The sequence below is a fragment of the Chionomys nivalis genome, chromosome 19, assembly GCF_950005125.1.
Source record: "Chionomys nivalis chromosome 19, mChiNiv1.1, whole genome shotgun sequence".
Lineage (NCBI taxonomy): Eukaryota > Metazoa > Chordata > Mammalia > Rodentia > Cricetidae > Chionomys > Chionomys nivalis.
In genome coordinates, this window is record NC_080104.1 from 41,256,666 (window position 1) to 41,271,117 (window position 14,452).

The 14,452-nt window shown below is 50.9% G+C and overlaps 1 protein-coding gene across 1 annotated transcript in view; it reads right to left on the bottom strand.

Annotated features, from left to right (window-relative positions):
• The window catches only part of LOC130890399 (cadherin-23), a 275,653-nt gene that overhangs the window by 119,345 nt on the left and 141,856 nt on the right, over nucleotides 1-14,452 (bottom strand). The window contains exon 9 of the mRNA XM_057794329.1: nucleotides 8,908-8,986. Coding sequence (XP_057650312.1) covers nucleotides 8,908-8,986 — 79 coding nt within the window. The remainder of the gene's footprint in view (nucleotides 1-8,907; nucleotides 8,987-14,452) is intronic.

Here is a 14,452-nt window from a genome sequence, read left to right on the forward strand (position 1 = left end):
ATCTCTGTCTCCAGATATTGGTCAAATATTTGAATGGGGAGCAGCAAGTTAATTGCCTTAGCTGGAGCACTTGACAGCGAGGGAGATAGGGAGGTGAAATGGGGCCTGGCAGGAAGCCTGGGGGTGGAGCCTAGGTTCCCACAAGGGAATAAGGGAAGGGGGTAGGGGACACAGGCATGGTAGGTGTGTTTAGGGAAGAGCTATGCAGGATAGGGTGCTGGGGACAGTGCCCAGAGCCCACCTGCTGGTTTCAAGGCCAGTTCTACTCCTTGTCCTGTGACCTTGTATGACCTGGACTCAGTGTCTCCATCTGAAATGGGAACAATAACCACACCTTATGGTGATCTAGCAGGACTCAAGCAATAATAGACACCTCAGAGGATCTAGGAGGACTCAAAGGACAGGTGGGCAAACTTGGAACTTGTTCTCAAGCACCCATGAGGTTTCACCTATTGTCCCCATGTCACTACCCTTAGTTCACTAGATGATTTCCCAATGTGAGCCCTAGTCTGCACGAGGGTGTTAGGGCTGAAGGAAGAAGAATATTCCTCTGAAATGCGTGTCCATACCCCACCCTCTGGCAGGCAGCAATTTCCCCCTTCAGTCCCTCTATCCAGGGGAATGTCCCAGAAGGACTGGCTTTCCTGAACTCCAAAAGTAGTTCTTGCAGAAGCCATGCTGCTGGCTTGTGGTGAGCTGCCTGCACTGTGGGTCTCTCCAGGTCTTCCCTGGATGTGTCTGGTGGATGGGAACACTGGGGCTAATGAAGAGATGTCTTCTCCATCTCTGTGCCCCTCTTTCCTTTCTAATGGCTTTAAAGCACAGACTTGATAGGACAGACAGATGGCGCAGGGAGAGTGGTGTGGGACCTGGTGGCCTTGTTTGGCTCAACAGAGGGGAGGACTTTGGGGTAGAGATACACGAGCTGCTTACGAGGGGTCCCAGCACATAGGGCTCCAAGCAGTGACTATGTGAGGTCAAGCTCCAAGTGCAGGGTGTGGGAAGAACTCACCCCCATTTCTACTCATAATTTACTGCGGCTTCAGGATCACGGGGAGGCCAGAAACATGAGGCCATTACTGTGCCTACAAAGGTTCTGACAGTAGGAACAGTAAGTCACCCTCTTCAAACAGGGGACAGTCTGACAAAAGAGGGCAGGAACAAAAAGCCAAAGAACACACACAGCCACCCACGGGCACTTCCAAAACTCTAGGCGAGGATTTATAGAGAGCCAAAGTCAAGCTATACAGGGAGGGAGGAGGGCATGGGCCCATGAAGTCTGCTGTGTTTTTTTAAAATATTTTTTAAAGATTATTTATTATGTACACAGTGTTCTGACTGCATGTATGACTCCAGGCCAGAAGAGGGCACCAGATCTAATTACAGACGATTGTGAACTACCATGTGGGTGCTGGGAATTGAACTCAGGACCTTTGGCAGAGCAGCTAGTGCACTTAACCTCTGACCCATCTCTCTGGCCTAAAGTCTGTGTTTTTGAGGAGCCCAGAAATGATTCTCTTCTTTTCTTTCTTTCTTTTTTAAAGACCAGGCTTGCCTTGAACTCACAGAGAACCGCCTGCCTCTGCCATCTGAGTGCTGGGATTAAAGACGTGCGCCACCCATACCCAGCTGCTGCTGTTTCAGTAGTCCGCGTGTTCCAGGCTGACCTGGAGCTCACCATGTAGCTGAGACTGACCATGAATTTCTGATCCTCCCGCCTCCACCTCTCACAATGGAACACAGTTGCTGGGATTAGCAGCGTGCACCAGCATGCCTGGTTTATCCAGAAGGATCTGGGGACTTCATGAATACTAGCTAACAGTCACCTGAGCCCCATCTTTAGTCCCTTCTTACCAGGCTGAGGGAATTGTTTCTTGTAGGTGTTCACCAACTGGACTGTGATTCTCTTATCTCTGATGTTGTTGATAGATAACATTTCTTGAATGCCTACCATGCATCAGGCACACACGATTCATGTTTGGGGAGTTTTCCCTGCACGGACTCCTTTAGCCCCGGCAATCACCCGGCTAACATTCTCATCCCACAGACACTGAGATGGAGGCGCTCCTGCTCAAGGTCATCGGGTATTTGAGTCCAGGCCGATTGTGGGTAGATCTGTGGCTACGGGATCCTCTCTCTCCCCAGAGGTCTGGTCCCACAGTAGGCTCATAATAAATAATGATGACAACCGCGCTGGCAGTCATATAGGGGCAGATGTCAGTCCCTTTGGCTCCCCAGGGAAGTCATGAATCACAGATACACTGGGTAGGAGGTGGCTGACTGGCTGAGCGACTGCAACTCCATCTGGTAGCTTACCCTTCTTGCAAGGCACCCCAGGGGGCCCCCACCTGCAGCCCCACTCCCATCCCCTCCACTTCAGCTAAGCTGAGCCCAGGGACTCAAGAACAGTGATGAGGGAGCTGTGGATGACTTGGGGCTTAATATCTTTGTAACCATATTGCAAAAGGGCAGGCCTGAGCGGGAGCCTTACGCTTAATCTTTCTCTTTTATTGCTTTTTCTCTTGTATGATTTAACCTTGCACCAGGTATCAAGCTAGATAAATAAAAACTTTTATTTCAGATTAGCCCCAGCTGGGGGCTGCCTTGAAGGCTGAGCAGTCATTCAAGGCATCTGATGAGAAGGGAGCTGGGAGCTGGGTTGCCTAGCGGGGCTCATCCCAAGTTCAAAGGCTCCTAGGGATATCAGATCGGGGACCTTTTCTGAGGTGGGTGCAGCAAGGCTCTGATTAGTGACTATAGCCCGTGAAGGGGGAGGCATGCCGGGACACAGCCTTCTGGTGTGTCTGTCACCTGTTACGCACTCCTCACGGTACAGTTTCATTCTAAGGGTGTCACCTAGCTGGGCCACACTGCTTTCGCTGATCTGTTCTTTCCTAAACCGGACACAAGAACAATGACACCAGCTCTCCATTCCAAGTTGGTGTCTAGGGCTGAGAATGGGGCCTGGCACATGGTAGCTACTCAGTTAATACACAGCGGTAAGCTAAACGACTGAATCCTAACTTCCAGCTCTCTCTGCACACAGACCATAGACTGACAGGATTGCTTGGTGTCTATGTCGAAAAGATGAAAGTTTTGGAAGCAAAAAACCTTTTGGTTTGAATCCCGACTATGTGCTTAAGTGGGCTTCATATATTCTTGTGCATTTGAATGTCTTTTTCTCTAGAAGGGCTCTAGCTAGCCACATCCCTGCTGGGCAACAGACGATGCCATGGCCAAGGCCAGGTGTCCCCCATGTGCAGAGAGGCAGACAAGAGGGTCAAGGCAGTGTGGATTATAATAGCAATATCCCAAGTTTGCACAGACGGAATCATATGCAGTAGTGGAGATGAGCAACTGACGTCACACCAGCAACAGGTAAGGATTCGGAATAGAGTGGAAGATGCATGTCTCCAAAGCACAAGACTTTAAAAATAAAGCCGGTGTATGCCTTTAATCCCAGCAGAGGCAGGCAGATCTCTATGAGTTCAAGGCCAGCCTGGTCTTCAAGAGCTAGTTCCAGGACAGGCTCCAAAGCTGCAAAGAAACCCTGTCTTGAAAAACCAAAAAAAATAAAAAAAAAGAATAAAGTCCAAAGACAACTACGTCCAAATAGTGTGTGGTGTACACAGATATGCCATCTTCCCAAGGCAAGGGGATGAAGAAGAGGTGGATTGGAAGACGTGGCCCTGCTGACCCGAAGGAAGGAAAGTGGTGACTGAGAGGATCACACAGGCACATGTAAGGTTCGAGTAGTGGCCCTCACAGAGCTGATGGGCTCTCAGGTATCCACAATATCACTAAAGGCAAGAATGAGCTAGTCATAGCGGCACACACCTTTAATCCCAGCACTCGGGAGGCAGAAGCAGTTAGAGTCCTGGGAGTTTGAGGCCAGACTGGTCCACAAAGTGAGTTCCAGGACGACCACAGCTACGTAACAGAGAGACCTTGTCTCAAAAACAAAAAAGGCAAGAATGAAATAAAACAGCCATACGTGAACCAATATTGACAACGAGCAAAGGATTCTGCTTAAGTCAATCCTGAGGTATGCCGAGTTAAAGGAGAGAGAGAGAGAGCCTAAATGACATGGTGGATAGTTTCACAATCCTCCAAGACACACGAGGCCTTGGAAGTTCATTCAAAGACAAGGACAATAAGCACCAGGAGCTAAAGGAGAGAAACAAACAAACCGCTGTGGGGGTGGGTGGAGAAGATGAGGATCTCCCATCATGCCCCACTGCTGCAGCCACCTCAGCCAGGACTCTCACCCTGAGCTGTCAAATTAAAGGGTCCATGACTTCATTCCTGTCTGATGGGGAAAACAGACTCAAGAACAAGAAATGGGGGTGGTCTGAGGATGTGTCTATAGGATAGCAGGCACCTTGGAGGCCACTGTCACCCAAGGAAGGGACATTCCTATCTGAGATGAGAGTCGTAAAGACCACAGGGTGCAGAAAGGAGGATCTCAGACTGTCCTTGCCATGAAACCTTTGTGAAGTCCCCTGACTTGTGAGAGTCACAGGAAGGGAGCAAATGGCAGGCTGCGGTTTCCTGGCCAGGGGGCTCCTGCATACCCAGATAGTAATAAAGATTGTTCCTGCAGAGTTGGTACACAGAGCATCACCAGAAGGGACTGCTGGCGGATAGGTGGCCCTGAGAGGGGAGAGGGAAGCAACCTGTGGACCTCTGGGCTTCACCCGAAGGAATGGAGGACCACGCAGCATGCTGTCATCGTTTTGATACTGGGGAAACAAGACACTGTGAATGGCGCACAGTGTGCTTAGATAATTCAATTCACCGTTCCCAACCCAGAGGCTATGTCCCTAACTACTGTCAAGAAAGAGAAGCAGAGAACGACAGCACACGACAGCGCATTCCCTGCAGCTGTAGCTAGAGAGACAGACAGCTTCTCCATAGACAACAGACTGCAGAGAGCAAGGCAAAAAAATCCCCAGAGGCCCATCATTGCACCACGCTCAGCAGGTGATGTCTGCCTGGGTGAGGGATGGGGTGCTCTGGTATGGGTACCGATGTGGGTCAAGGGTGGACACTCACGGTTGCAAACAGAGCTGCTAACCTTAAAACTTTCCGCCTAGGCCTCCAGCAGGGCTCAGTAAGAGAAGTGTGTGCATGTGTGTTTCCCCTCCTTTACTTGTTTTTTTGTTTTGTTTTGTTTTTTGGTTTTTTAGAGACAGGGTTTCTCTGTGGCTTTGGAGCCTGTCCTGGAACTAGCTCTGTAGACCAGGCTGGTCTCGAACTCACAGAGATCCACTTGCCTCTGCCTCCCGAGTGCTGGGATTAAAGGCGTGCGCCACCATCGCCCGGCTCCCCTCCTTTACTTGTATTCTCTATTTTCACATTATCACTAGGGCCTGCTCACACTCGTTTAACCTTATTCTGGAGAGGCCGTGAAGCTACTTTGGTGGACTGTTAATGAACTAATATTCAATATTTATGTCTTCCAATTCTAATCCAGATGACAGACTACCCTGGGAGGCCCTAGTCTGACCAGCCAGCCATGCCCAGGAACCTACTCTTTTTTTCCTTCATGCCCTCAACCAACATCCCTGTCACCTTTCTCTGATCTGCCTGCCATGTCTCCTTGGCCAAGCCCCCACAGGTCAGCTACACGCTAGGCCTGAAGTCTGGGGCTTCCAGGTACCCAGTGTGCCACCACAAGCCAGAAGCTGGGTATGTTAGTCAGATTTCCAAGGCAATTCTACTTCTGCACTTTCTCTTCCTGGAGTGAGGAAAATGCATAGCAGCTTAATCACAAGGGCTTTGATGTGTGCTGCCGGATGGTCTCCCATGACGACGGCTGCCCCAGCAGGCTGTGGCCAGGGGCCTGACGTAGTTGCTGTTGTATACGTGTGTGGGTTCATAAAGTCAGACTATAAATAACTATTCCCCCATGTGTAGGAATGCACACTTGCATATGCGCATCAATTTTTCCTCCTAAACAATCTACTTTCAAAAAAAAAATCTCATCTGACAGCAAATCCAGGAAGGAGCCCAGCACCTTGCTGTTCTCCACCATTGTGCCTGGCACGTCCCCTGTGTGACTCTGCAGATGAGGTCGATGTGCTGTAAGATGCCAGGTGAAGGGTCGGAACCAGCATACTTCTCGTTTATTTTTTTATTCTAGACTACTCCTTCCTAAGCAGTCTTCTTTTCTCTCTGTTCCCTGTCTGCCCTGCTTCACCCCGATGAGTCCCTGGAGACCCTTGATCCTGATTACCTCCCGGATATGTAATTTCAACACCACACCCGGATATATGTAATTCACACATAAAGAGTAAGCTACGTTTCACCCTCTTAAGTAGGAAACTTCATGGCCTTGGTACACGATATCTCCTGTGGAGCACACGTGCAGAGCTTCGCACGGTGAAGTCCTCAGTGTCACCTGTCCCCACCCCCAGCTCCTAACTCAGCAGGTTTATAGGGGCCCGGATTTCACATCTCCGGCAATTTCTTGGGTGATGCCAATGCCGCTGGTCTGGGGACCTCTGTTGTCATAGATATTGAGTGTTCTCCGGAGCCCATGAGCTGGGGTTCGATGCCTGCTCTGCCACTTAGCAGCTATGGCCTTTGGCCAAGGGAGGCACATGTCTTGTCTTTCCCTGTCTAGAAATGGATTAATGTCTGTCTCTCCTTCATTGACTCTTAGGAAGGAGAACTTGTGGTCAGCCAGACCAGTTGGGGTTCTCCTCTCCTCAGTCTTTGGTATGTGTGTGCACACGCGTATGTGTGCGTGCGTGTGTGCAGAGAACAGATGGGGAAAGAAATACCAAATGCTGTAAGAGATCCGGCCTTTTTCCTTCTGTCTCTAGATTTTGTTTTTCTACCATCCCTCCTTTCCTTGATCCCTTCCTCCCTTCTTTTTTTTCAATTATTTTATTTTTGCAACAGAGCCTCATGTAGCCCAGGCTAGCCTCAAGCTCACCCACCTGCTGTGCAGCCAAGGATGACCTCCAACCTTTCTGTTCCTTCCGCCTCCAGCAAGTGCTGATATCAGAGGTGTGTACTGCCACGGCCAGTTTTATGTAGCACTGGAAGGCTAAGCGAGCATCCGACTAACTGAGCTACATCCATAGCCCTAGGGTTCTTAACCTCATCTTATAGGTTAACACCATGAAGCCTGCAACAAGTCAAACATCCTTCAGAAATACAACTCTGGCTGGAAGCAAAGCAAGTCCTCAAACCCACAGGTTTGGAGGCTCGGTCCAGGGCTCTGCATGGGGAAGACAGCATTCCTTGCAGTTCGAATGTCCTGTTAGAGGAAGGATGTGGCTAGGGGTGTGACTAGGCTACTCAGACTTCAGGCTGGGACAGGAGCCCTTAAAGGCCTTTGTAGCCTGGCATGGGGAAGATGATGCCCCTGGTGCCCAGGATGGCAGGCACAGGAAGACATGGGGCTCATGCCAAGTCCTCGGTGGGAAAGAACCTTGTCATTCATCAGGCTCAGTGTGGTCATGAGGGGCTGGGAACAAATTGATGGTGATGGAGCCATAACTTACCACCGAAGGCCTCTTTGTTCTCAGTAAAACAGAGTGATCATTAGTAGTGGAGAGAACACTTGTGGGCCGATATAAATCCCCTTGCTTGTGACTGATAAACAGCCTCAAGGGGACAGGGCCTCAGGTGTGGATGGGTCAACTGCATGCTCCGGATCTGAGCCTGTGTGTGCCTGGTTGGGGCAGGTGGGTCTTGACATAAACCCAGAGCCCTTACAACCAGCCCAAGCTGCTGAGGCGCCTGAGGCTCAGGTGGCCCCCAGGACCCGAGAACGACAATCATTGCATGAGTATACATCAGGGTCTACTCTAGGCTGGTCCCTGTCCTGGGTACCAGAATGGGGACATGGTAGAAGGCATCAGAGGGATTCAGGGATGCAAGTACCAATTCCTACGGATGCTCAACCCAGACTGGCTACATCTGTTCTCCTTTGGGGCTCATTGGGCTTACAATGCTCACCACAGGAGCAAGTCACATGATCTATAAAACACTTTGACGCAAGTACTCTTCCTGTTCCCAATATATGAGTGAAAAGTAAGACAGGGACCCAACCAACACAGCCGGCTCGGGAGAGCCTCCCTCCTCTCTCTGGATCCCCAGGCCTTTCTCTCTTTTGGGAAATGCTCTGACCATGTCACTTTCTTTTCTTGGGGTGCAGGCTGGTGTGGCCTGACTTTCTCCTCCTCCTAATCTGTCTGGCTTGCCTGAATTCACCAGGATGACCCTTCAGAGACTGTGCACTGGACAGGGACACTATCAGCGGGTATGCATAGAGTAGGTACAGAGCCAGTGTTTACGAGTGGGGGTAACTTAGCCCCTGGACAGCGCCTCAGAGCTGTCACGGGTTGGTCTCTGGGTGAGGCATGCCTGAGCTGGGCATCTTCTCACGCAGAGCCATCAATTAAGTCAGTTGCTATTCTCCACGGCCAAGGGATCTATTGGTTGGGAGGGGGCCGTGGTGTCTCCCGCTGTGATACCCTTGTGCTACCTGAATGCCTGTCAGCTGGAAGTGTGACTAGAACATGAAATCAGACAGGAGCAGTTCTATTTGTTCCAAAGTGATGTAAAAATTGCCACCTTTTCACCAAATAAGAACAGAAATCCCAGCGCACGGAAGGAGGTGAGATAAGGGTCACCACATTCCAGACTCAGAGCCCCAGAAGTCCCGCAGCTTCAGACCTTGGACAGTAGCACACATTCCTCTTCCCAGGGCCCCCAGACAGCACAGCCTTTTAACCCTGTTCCTCCCTTTTAAGTCTGTTCCCTTCCTTCGCAAGAACTGGAACTAGAGACGGGTCTGAAATGCCATTCCATGTAGTCCACGGCTCTTTGAGCCTGAGCCCCCAGCAGCAGTGGTTCTCTTGGGATATGTGACAAACACCGCAGACTTACCTGAGACAATCGTGTAGCCAATCCCCCGGGGTCTCCCTTTATCCTGGTCCACAGCAGTGATCACCCGAACAGTAGTGCCCTGGTTGGGGGAGAGAAGGGACTTGATCAGTCACCTGCATTCCAGGCTGCTATCTTTCTTTGTGGGTGTCCTAGCAGTCTTACTTCTCCTCCCCAGGCCAACTCCCAACTACAGAGTTTAACCAGGAAGTGGGTACCACGTGACATCATTCCTGACTCCAGGGACTTTGTTTTCAGCCCCCATTCCCTCACAACATTGATGGTCAAGGGACTGGGAGCTGAGGGAGTCAGGAAAGGGAGTATGGACTTTCTCCTCCCAGAGCAAATGGTCAAGGACAGGCAATAGACGGATAGTTGCTGTACACGTCTGCGGGCGATGAGATGGACAGATGCACAGGAAAGGGTGGGTATCCACCTAGTCCACCTGGAGGAGCCTGGAAAGGGGTGTCCAGATGGCAGCCTTTGGAATGGATCACGAGGAATTAGCAGGAATTCTTTGAGGAAAGAAGAAGAAAGGGAAAACGCCCCAGGGAGAAGGTACAGGACAGGTCAGGGCTTGGCTGTGTGTACTTCTAGGAAGGGATGCTGTTAAGTAACCGTTCACTGATGGCAGTCCATTGAATGAACAAACAAATGTACACAAGGAAGAAATTGACATCATCATCACCATGGCCACCACTTGCTGAGCTGTCTCTCACTCCCTCACTTTCGCCTCCACTCACTCACCCCGAGGGGCAAGTGCGTCCCTCCCAGTCCTCCCAGGCTAGCTGTGAAGACACAGCAGGAGCTGCATCTCCTCCCTTAGATAACACTGCTCTTCCCAAATGCCTTTCCAGCCTCCCTTAGCCTAGAGTGCAGAAGATGGAATGCCTCCAAGCTCCCTGAGGGAATGTGGGAATATCTCAGGATGTATGCAGAGGCCAGGCCATATGGCAAGCAGGCCTAGCCCCTTCTTTGTCCTCGCACCCAGGGAGCAAGAGTTCTGGTTGGATCCTCTGGACTTGTTAAGGAGTTGAATAGGCTATGAGAAAAACCAAGTGGCCACACTGAAAAGCACACCTTCCTAGGCACAGAGGGTTGCTTTTAAATGCTGGCCCAATAAACTCAGGTGCCCCAGCCGCCCAATGTTCTAAAACCTGGCCCTTTTCCGCAGCTGAAGAAACAAAGGCAGAAAGCCGAGAAACTCCCAGAGATCCCAGAGCAGGGAGTGAGTGAACAGGAAGACAGCCTCATATTTAAACGCTCTGGCTCTAATGTTCCTGTCCACCAGGTACGGAGGCAGCTGCAGGGTTCTGCTATAATAATGTTAATGTCATTTCCGAATGTCACTGCTCTGTGTCAGGAACTATTCTGAGCACTGGCTCCTGTGGAATTTGGAAATGCCTACATGCCAGCCATCCCTGGAGATGCCATGCGTTCTGGATTGATCAGGGGCCAAGGGGTAGTCACATGGTAGACTGATCACTTCGCCCTCCCAAGCCTCCTCTCATGGAGCCTGGAGGGCCCCTGACTCATGGCTACATGGAGGCCACAGGGAAGCCCAACTCTATACTTGAAGGACCTACACACCTCCCCCCATCATCCCACTGAAGGCTCTTTTGGGGGACCTGCCCACCTAGGGGCTCACTATTCATCAGGGGAGGCCTGGTCTGTGCCCAGAGGTGGTCCTAAGGGAATACAGCTATCCTGAAGCTTCAACTTCCTGAACTGGCTTTCTAGACATGGGACTTAGCTGCCAGGGTGACTAAGCTCAGAGGTCACTAGAGCTCCAGGGCAGAGTTACTAAACAATACACTTAAGGGACAGGTAGATGCCTTGCCCTATCCCAGGTAGGTTGGGCTGAGTTCAAGGGGACAGGGTAAGGCAGCTTTGCTGGTCTTTTCAGAGATGTCTGGGACCCAAGAGCCGTGGGTGCCATCCGCATGGGCATTCAGACCTGGGATGGCAATCGGGGGGTGGGTGGGGGAACACAGCAGAACTGACTATTTGGGACATGAGGAAGAGGAGTCCTTCTCCCAGACAAAGTTGGACCCAAGCCTCTGCCGAGCAAGCTCTGCCAGGCTCTCAATCAGGTTTGGGGTTTCATCTCTTTTTGGGTAAATAAATCCACTTTTAATAAAACTCTGAGCTTTTAATACAAGTGCAGACAGAAGGCCTGGAAACGTTATGAGAAGGAATTAACAAGGAGGTATGGGGGCTCTGGGGAGCCCACGGCTCTTGTTTCAGAGTCTCAGTGATTATATTTTCAATATACTGCAACTTATTTCCAAAGACGAGGACTGGGGCGGAAGTGCAGTGTGTCAGCCCAGAGCTGGGCCTCCCTAGGATGAGTCTGCGCCTACAGCTTGTGGCTCTGTGGGAGGCGAAGTCCCTGGGGGCACGACCAGGAGGTTGAGTGGGAGCTCCTGCTCCAGCCAGAGGGCTGAAGACAGGCCCCTGCTGAGTCATTCTTCCCTTCCCCAGGCACTCAGGTTGTGAGGAGGAGAAGGTGACCTTCTGGGAAGCAAGGTGACAGGTGACAGGCTTGTTAGGTCCTGACTCCTTGTAGCAAGAAGAGAAGCAGGGGTGCCTAAGGGTTTGAGTCCTGTAACTTTAGATGTTCCACGTCTTGGTTTTCCATCTATAAAATGGGTATAAGAGGCTCCACTGTCCAACAAGGGATCTGGATATTCACACATATGAGCATGCACATGCACACACATTCACACAGAGAGAAAATATAAATGACACTATAAATTTGGCCCTAGAGAGCTGGTGTGAATACCTAATGCAACCCTGGGTGCCTTGCCTGGGACTATGCATACATTTGCAAACAATTCCAGCTAGTTTGGACCTGCGACATTGCACAGAGTAAGTTCTATTCTCTAGCTAAAGAGTTTTCTCTACATTTGAACAGCTGGTACCCCACGAGGAAGAGCCAGTTAAGTGAGCATCTCCTGGGTACCAACCATGTGCCAGGCATGATGGGTATGCGAAGATTCTCCTGACCGAGCCTCCCCTGCAAAGGAGGACATATTCCTGTAGTTTTTAGGAATTTGCTTAAGCTCACCAGGTGTGATGGGTAGGCAGAGTGTCAGTAACTGGGAAACGGAAGGTTAAGCTTGAAACAAGACGCCCGCTCTAGCAGAGATTGGAGGACCAGGACTCAGACTGGTGGGCAGGAAGTGGCGCATGAGCTCAGACTTGACTAGAAGGAACCAGGTCTCTACCCTCTGTGGCCCGTCCCCAAGGAAGTGGCTACAGCGGGGACCAGATTGGACCGGTGCTGGGTCTCAGAGACCACTACCAATGTCATTCTCTGCAAGCTTAGCAGGGACACCCCAGCCCCCATTTCTCTGACGTGATTAAGGACTCGAAAGGTGACGTGCAGTTTGCTTTGGAGGTGTGGGGAGGGGAGTTAACTGGGGTGGGGGCTGGCTGGTGGGGACAGCTGGGGACTTCCGACGAGAGCTGCCACAGCAGATTCTGAGGCAGAAAATCCTATTTCTCAGTCCTTAATTCCAGTCAATTCCAGTCAAAGAGCTGATAGGCATCGCCGGCAGTAATTTGTGCAGTCTATCCGCTCTTTTCACCTTCTGTCGGCCCCTCACTGACGGGCAGGCCGACATGCTGCCGTTCGAGTGAGGAAATTAAAATTTGATGCAATAATCCCAAATAAGAAGGATTTTATTAGGTAATATATACACTTTAGATGAAGCTTGCTAGCCCGATACACTGATAGAGGGAGGCATACATGCTGGGAACCACAGATAAAGAGGGGGAGCCAGAGGGTGGGGCGGGGTCTTGACATGGCCCCAGGAAGCAGCAGAGATAGCGCTGGGCATGAGGGATGCCTGGGTTCTCCAGTCTGGGATATTGAACAGGCCATGCTGCAACCCAGCCACGGCCCAGCAAAGGAATTGAGTGTGTTGAATCAACCCGTCACACTAAAGGGACACAGAGATCCAGATCAAGGCTTGGGAACTGATTAGCAGCCTGGAGACATTGGGCCTGGAGCATGTGGGAACTGGCTTGAAGGAGAAAGGCTCTAGGGGATGGGAAAGCCGGGATTCCTCTTCCAGGGAAGAACTAAGAGAAGCAGATCCGTGCAAACACTATGGAGCTGGTCAATGCCCAGAGAGGCTGGAACCCAGCTCACTGCTTGGTCTGTTTTCCTCTACTGGGCCACAACCCTTGTGAAAGGTACTTACCATGCCCTCACAGTGTGGGTGCGTTTGCTCCCCCAAACTGGCAGACAACGGGCAACACAACCACAAAAAGAAATGTTAAGATCTCTGAGATAAAGAAGACAATCACATGACAAGCAGCAGAGGGACAGTGGGTATGAAGGAAGACACACATCTGGTCTGCTCCACGGAATCCTCTAGAAAAGAACAGCATAGCTTACTTAGCCCAGGACCCGACATACAGGACACCTAATAAATACCTGGGAGATGGATCTGAGGCTGTAGGAGTGAGTGAGTGCACGCAGGGGCAGAGGAAATCTCTGATATCTGACATAGATGCCTGTGTAAGCTATGAAGGCATTGCCACTATCTCATGAAGCAAGGGCTAAATACCTCGTCTCATGGCTAATGGGCACAAGGAATCATCAGCCACCCCAGTTTGATGTCTGTGAGAATGAGTTCTTTCAGGAACCCCCTGCCCTGCCCTATTTCCCAGGGTCTGTGTAGATAGCAGTGTGGCTTCACAGGGTTCTTCTGGGGACCCAGCCAATGTGATGCCAGCATGCACCAATCAAGTTGGCTTTAAGCATCTTCCCCAGACCCTCTCCTGGACACAGTGTGTGGGGAGACCTGAGAGTATCCCGAGCTGATGTTCCAGAGACAGGATCTGAATCACTCAGCCTATGCTCCTACACGAACATTACAGGAGAGATGGGATTGACCGGTAAATTATGTAGCTTAGAAGTCAGTTGGATTGCAGTGGGGAGGGGTGTCTAACTCTGAGACGAGTGAGAAACAAGCCAGGGAGAGGGGAGCTGGGAACTGAAGGTCAGAGGGTCTCTGTGTTGGTAACGAGAGCAAGTAAAAGGATGAGCTGAGTGGCAGGACAAGAGGGCCAAGACGACCAGAGCCTGAGTTCGTTCGTTCATTCATTCATTCATTCATTCATTCATTCATTCATTCCCCACTACACCACATTCTTCAAAGATCACCTCTGCTGAACCTTGATACCAGGCAAGCATGGCAGCAGATGCTTTCAAGCTCTGAACACTCAGAATGAGAAGCCCAGACCTAGAGACAGGTGGCAGGCCTTGTCCGAAGATGGCAGTCAAGTCTGGCCTAAGGTTGAGACGCGGGACTAGCAATGCTGGGTTTGGTAGCGGAAAGGAAGGAGAAGTCCCTGGATATGGGTGGACTGAGCACATGCAGCCTGGACTTCAGAAGATGGCACTCTGATATATCTAGACGCCGAGAACAGAGTAGTGAGCCTGAGATGACACCGTCTGTTCTTCAAGCAGCTCCAGACACCCATAGCAGCAAGAGGATAAGCATCTTGCTGGCAACTCTTCATTCCTATCTGG